Here is a 6,815-nt window from a genome sequence, read left to right on the forward strand (position 1 = left end):
GTTAATGACCAAGAGTGCCTTGGAGAGCAAGAAACGAGATCAGTGAGCAATCAAAAGAGTTACCTAGAGAGTTTGCAAGCACATGGGTGACCAAAAGAGTGTGGAAGTATTTGAATGACCAAGAGCGACTTGGAATGTAAGGAACCAGGTCAATGAACGACCAAAAAAAGTGACAGAGAGTGAGAAAGCAGGTTGGTGAACGAACAAAAGAGTGTAGAAAGTTTGCAATCATTTAAGTGACTAAAGCAGTGTGTAAACATGTGAAGGAAAAAAAAGAGTGACCCGGAGAGCAAGGTCAGTAGGCGATCAGAAGAGTAACCTAGTAAACGTGCAAGCATGTGATTGACCAAAAGAGCAACTTAGAGGTGTGTTTGCAGGGGCTAAGTAGACAATAGCCAATATTATAAATTTGAGGAATGGCTGGTCAAGAAAATTTTACTAGAATGGAAGAAGGGTAACAAAATTTTTTTGTAACCCACAGGCAGCAAAACTATAAATCTGTCTCTGTTTACTGTACATAACTTTTTGAATCACCATTAACGTTTCTTTCTTCTGTAATAAATAATGTGTAAATTATTACATTTTTACTCTTACAGTTGAGATTACAAATAAATAAGCATTCAAAGCATTTACCTGCATTACAGAGAGGTATTTTAATAATAGTCATGCGACGATATGAATTGATGTAATATGATTTTGATATAGGTAGATAAAGGAATATTTCACTTTTTTTTTCCATTAGAAGAACTCACCCTTTGAAGCCTTGCCCTGTGTAGCAGAAGTGATAAAACTAAAGGACATTAGTATGCTGTCTCTGGAAGTGTCTGTAAGTATTAATTAGTTTCTGTCCATTTTTTCATTCACTCGATTCATCATGTTGATTTGAATTATTTTGTCATTTGATATATTTTTCTCTCAAGTATTGGTGAAACAATATATATCAGGACATCCCAAATGAGTCGTCCAGTTGCAAATCTCGTTAAGTGCCAGTCAGATTTTTTTTTACAGAAAGTGAAAAAAAAGAAACTTTTGTAGAGAGAGAGAGAGAGAGAGAGAGAGAGTATTATTCGAACTGACTGTTTGAAATTTAACATTTTAATACCATAACATTAACATTTCAACAAGCGTCAGCTCAAAAAATACAACTCTACAAAAGTTTCTTCTTCACTTTCTGTAAGAAAATCTGATTGGCACTTAACAAGTTTTGCAACTGGATGACTCAAATGTTCTAAGCTTTTTTTTTTTGCCCAGCAAAAAAATGTGTGTTCAAAAGCATGTCACATACTGATCCAAACTAGTTTTACAAAATGTGAGTGAATTGTTTTGTTTTTTTTTTGCATAATTTATGAAATATGAGGCGTTGTAAATGTATGATCCAATTTAAAAAAAACTGTAGAAATGTTTAGAAGCTCTTTTGAATTCTAATTTGCCAATTTTTGGCTGGCTTTTATTTCTGCTTTTTAAGTTTTCTTAATTTCTGCAACATGTCATCCACTCAGATTTTCACCTTCTAGACTAGCGGTTCCCCTCCATCTGTGTTCCATAGATCATTTAAGGCTTCATGTGCATTTCCCATTGGCTTCACTGTTACCAGAGAAATAAAATAAATTAGTAAAAATTTAGTAGATTAAAAAAAAAGAAAAAAAGAGGCCAAAGGAGCTGTGCATATAAATATTGATTTCAAAGAAAGACTTGTTGAGTCAGAAATCACTTGTTTTTGATAAAAATTCATAAATTTAAGGTTTTGCAAGAGGGAGATTAAGGAGGATGATCCCTCACGGAATATTTTTATAGAAAATACAGTAAAACCTCCTCTAATGGCCGCCTCCGAACAACTGTAATCTCTGAACAACGGCCTCATTTTGTTGGAACTGAACGTGTCCCATAGACTTAACATTACAAGAAACTTCCGAACAATGATTTCCGAATAACAGTCACTTTGGATATGGAGTCGAAAAAAAAATATGCATATCGCTATGAGGAAAAATAATTTTAAGCTGATTTTTAAGGGATTTCCCTGCTTCCTGAACTTTATGGAAAGAAAAAGATTATGTATGCTTTCTTTTCTTGGGTACAAATGCTAGATGGGTATATTGAAGGTAGTGGAGAGGAAAAAACCTTGAAGAAATAATATGGGGGCAACAAAAGAGACCTGTTGTCAGCACTCTAATGACTAGAGGGTTATGCAAGTTCACGGCGTTCCCTAGTCGAAGGGATGGTTCCATCCGGAAGAAATAGTGCTTGCAAATAGGAATAGAAATGTCCAGGGTATTAATTTTTGAGAGGGGTGTGTCAATCTTTTCTTTAACGAGAATGTATGTCAGCACCTGTGTCTTCATCTATTGGATTGGACTCTGGAACGCCCTGGGAAGGTCTAGTTCATAGTTTCCCAAACTTTTTGATACATCTCCCCCTTCAATATTTTTTTGTTCTCATCGCTCCCAACTCAAGCCAACGCATAGGATCCTATACTAAACCCATAGCTTCTACCACCCCTTCAATCATTCCATCGCCCCCAGGGGCAATATTGCCTACTTTGGAGAACACTGGTCTAGTTGAAGGTCCAGTGTGAACAAAAGGCTATTTGGGGTTAATGGTACACCGTCTTGGTCTATATCAGTTTTTCCCTCTTGTTGTATTCTACCGGAGTACTGCAAGCTTGAATTTTAAAATGTCATAATGCTGTAGATTGATTAATCAGTCATTATAATATTATCAAAATGTAATCATATATTTTAATATAATCAATTATATAACTATCATAATTAGTTACAGAATGGATTGTCATTTCACATGCTATGTACTGGGATTGCAAATTTTAGCTTTTTTCCAAAAATAAAACTACATCTTCCAATAACAGCCAACTCCCAATAGTGACCGTTGTTGGGAGATTTCACTGTATAAGTTAAATCTAATGTGTGGGTTCCCATCATACAACCTAGAACGACAAAAACATGAAATACTATATCGAGTTGCGCTATAAATGTTTCATTCAATTAGCATGTCACGTTGCCAGTGATTCTATCGTGTAGGATATTTCATCACCAATTCGTGAATATCCTTGTGTGAGAAGGAGCACCATATCAATATACGTGGAGGAACACTTGGATACAGAATCTCCTATCAAACGTCAGACTTCAGTATCTCGCGTGAGGAGACCCTTAGTGTCAATTGTGATTTCAGCTATATTGAACTTATTTGAAACTAGCTATAATACCCGGCTCTGCGCAGGTTTCCTTCAATGAGGCTTTTTGGATCACGTGATATCTCCCTCTTTCTTTGAGGGGCATACAAACTGTGTCTAAGTTAACCAATATGACGACTTGTGAAATAAACAAATCTAGATTTAAACGTAAAAATGAATATTTTTTTTCTCCTTTTTTAAGAGGCGCTAAGTATTTCAATCCCCCCCCCCCTTCCCTGAACTTATCCATCTGTCCATTTCAGCTTTCAAAAATGCTTAATTAAAGCTGTGAAATTTTTTTATGTACTTTTTACAAGCCCATAATTAATTTTAAAATATCCTAACCCACATGAATTTATGCTTCGATCATTTTTGACGCACCACAGTCATTTTCTGAACACGAGGGCTAATTAGACCGGGACCTACAATTTATTGCCGTCTGAATGGCAGGCTTATTTTTTATACTCGTCAAGAGGTTGGTGCGCTAACCCCTCTATGGGGTACTCCCTGTAATAGCAATTTTTGCTGGGGTCATGTCGCCGTTTTTGTTGTACTGCTGTGTCAGGAAAGTTTTCTGACAAGGAAGAACCGGGTATCGAACTCGCAACACCTTTAAACATCCTCTGGTACTTTAGGCGAGTATCTTATCGACCTGGGCTACTGCACCCCCCATGAATTTATGCAATTGAATATCAAAAGACCATGTGGAGATATTAATTTTCATGCTTTAGAGAGAAGATATAACTGAAGTTGAAATCAATGTTATTGCTTGGATATCTAACTCAAAAAAGTAGGTCTGGCTAATTCATATTTAATCTCCCGAGCTTCATATATCTCTAAGCGATGGGTGGAAAACCCTTCCAAATTTCCACATTTCTACAGTAAAATCGGCAATTTTAACACTGATTTCTATGGGGATCATCCTTTGTCTCTCCCTCAAAGCAAAGTGAAGCTGACTCTGACGTCTATTCAAAAAGCCTCATTACTGGGAGAATTGAAAAAGTGGCAAACCATTATAAAGGCATAAGCTATTATACATATACTGGCAGCATTAAAGAAGTGACAAACCATTTTGTAAAGGCATATACATGTCCGAAACGCATTGCTAGGGAACCACAGTAACCGAAATATACCTTCTGAAAGGGATTGTTTAGGCCCAGAAAACACTGTTGCCCAATAGTTTTTTTGCCCAAGTCTGACAAACTTTTAAAGTAGCCTATCGTTCAAGTCAGGTCCCATTAGGTATATATGCAAAATTTGTGATGATCTAAAATTGTAGATTGGTATAGAGAACATACAACACACACACACAGAAAATCAATTTTATATATTTATATTATTATAATTTTATATTATTTTTTTTTGTATAGAGCGGAGTTCAACATTACACTATGGGTGATTCCAAAGATTATTTGAAAAAATATTGTTTGTGGGTGGAAGGGGGGGGGGGGGTTATCATTATACTGAGATCATTATAGCGAGATTTCATATTTCATATGTTGATTGTAATAAAAGAGACAAGTGGACATTTCAGTAGCACTTGAAAATTCCTATGTTATATCACAAAATATTTATTTTGATATCATATTAAAAAAAAAAGGAAATGCAGCGGTAGTTAAAACATGCAGCTATCAAAAATGTCAGAACTTTTAGATGACCTAGTAGTTTGAACATTTTTTTATACATTAGAATTAGGGCTGGTCCGATTAATCGATTATTCGGGTTGGTTAATTGATCACTTGTTAATCACAGTTAAAAATTTTAGTCGAGTTAATTGACCCGATCAATTCAATTAAAATTGTTATTAAAATTTTTTCTTGATTTTTTTTTTCTTTGAAAAAACAGATTAGATGTCTTATAAATCATTCTACAGAACATTTTGGATAAGCGACCATATTTAAAAATATTTAAATTAAATTTTGATCAAATTAGATTCAATGAAAACTGATGATTTCAGTTTCAAATTGATTTTGATGGAAGTTTTAGAAGACAATCAATATTTATTGTCTCCACTATAAACAGTAGTTTATCTTATTCTTGGAAGCATCAGTTCATCTCCTCACAAGTACAATTTGGGAGGAGTTTCTTAGAAAACAAGCAAAAAGTATAATCAGAAGTAGTTTCAAAATCTCTGAATAATTTTTAACTGAAAATTAACCGATTTTTAAAAAAAAGACAAGATCCAAGTGAAGAAGCTACAGGTTTTGTGGCAATTGTGTTCAGCGTATTAAATTGCTTGAAGCGGGCAGCCTTATATAATTGCTTAACATATTCGTTACATTTCTTTACATCCACCAAATTGTTGAGTGAAATGAAATATATTTCTACAGCATCTATCAATATTATATGGTCACAAAAAATATATTTGATTAATCAATTTAAAATTTTTGATTAGCCAGTTAAAAATTTTTATCAATTCTCTGCCCTAATCAGAATGTACTAGATTGGATCTTTGAATCTTAAACTGGTCATAGAACATTTATATATACAAAAACAAATGTATATCTGTTTGTCCTTTATGCATTACTACACCATTCATCCGATTGCCATGAAACTTTGAAGTTGTTGAGTACACTCCTGGGAAGGGGTTTCTGGCATAGTTTTTTCTTTTAATTTTTTTAAAATTTTTTTCCCCCTTTCCTTCATTTCCTTTTTTCTGAGATCGCAGCAATGTGCGATGGATAAGCTAGTTATTGAATAAAACAGCGGTAATAAACTGAATGTTTTCCTTAATAGTAATTTGTTTGAAAAATATGATTTTTTTTTCATTTGCTTATCATTCTTAATGTCATGTAGGGCGTTTTGAGGAAGTTTCCCGATGTTTCTCTGGAACAGATGGTTTCTTTGATACTTTTAAGAGGTGACATGGGCAAAAACGATGCGAAGCAGGTAATCCATGTTCTCATAAACGATAAGTGTTAAGATGGTTTGTTCATTTATTTTTACAATTTCTTTGCTTAATATTCTCGTATATTTTCAATTTTCAGCTGGTGAGTGACATCATGGCTGAAGTTGGCCACCACGTTGGAGAAAAAACTGTTTTCTCTGAAATTCCTATTTCATTATAATAATGTAGGCATATAAAAAGTTGATTTATCATTTGATAATTATCTTGTATATAAAGAAGCAAAACATTTGTATATTTATTATGAAAAAAAATTTATTAAAATCATGTCCCCCCATGTTTGATAGTTCAACCCATTTTCATTTCCTTCAAAATTGATCGAAGAATATACATTGAATTATTTTCAAAAAATTAATTTGCAATTATTTTCTTTTATTGTGAGTGTGTAACAGAGATTTACAAACTTAGTTGTCTCATCATCCCCTGAGCAAAACTTTGTCAAGTGTGAATGGCTCGGCAGCAGTGAACCATAAACGGGATCGAAATACATTCACTACACATTTCATGTTGGGCTTTAATCCTTTTGACGTACAGGGTTTTGGCAACAAATTTGGACAATGTGTACTTGAACTAGAAGAGATAAATCTCGAAACTGGTTCTTATTAAAATATAGGAAGAGGACGGAAAATATATTAGAGAAACAGGTTTTTCCATTCCTTTTCTCTCTTCCCACCTTTTCCCCAAGTAGGGTTCATAGCAAGAGATAAAAGGAAAATGGTTATTGCT

General features: G+C 34.1%; 1 protein-coding gene across 1 annotated transcript in view; it reads left to right on the forward strand.

Moving 5' to 3' along the window:
• Positions 1 to 6,366, forward strand: part of Sec6 (Exocyst complex component Sec6) — a 40,049-nt gene extending 33,683 nt beyond the window's left edge. The window contains exons 20-22 of the mRNA XM_089234104.1: positions 743 to 826; positions 5,981 to 6,073; positions 6,172 to 6,366. Of these exons, the coding sequence (XP_089090230.1) occupies positions 743 to 826; positions 5,981 to 6,073; positions 6,172 to 6,252 (258 nt within the window). The 3' untranslated portion in view covers positions 6,253 to 6,366. The remainder of the gene's footprint in view (positions 1 to 742; positions 827 to 5,980; positions 6,074 to 6,171) is intronic.
• The last annotated feature ends 449 nt before the right edge of the window (positions 6,367 to 6,815 follow it).

This window comes from Pholcus phalangioides, unplaced genomic scaffold (genome assembly GCF_987345545.1).
Source record: "Pholcus phalangioides strain wild (caught in Gottingen) unplaced genomic scaffold, Ppha-v1.0 ptg000008l_1, whole genome shotgun sequence".
In the NCBI taxonomy this organism is placed as follows: Eukaryota; Metazoa; Arthropoda; class Arachnida; order Araneae; family Pholcidae; genus Pholcus; species Pholcus phalangioides.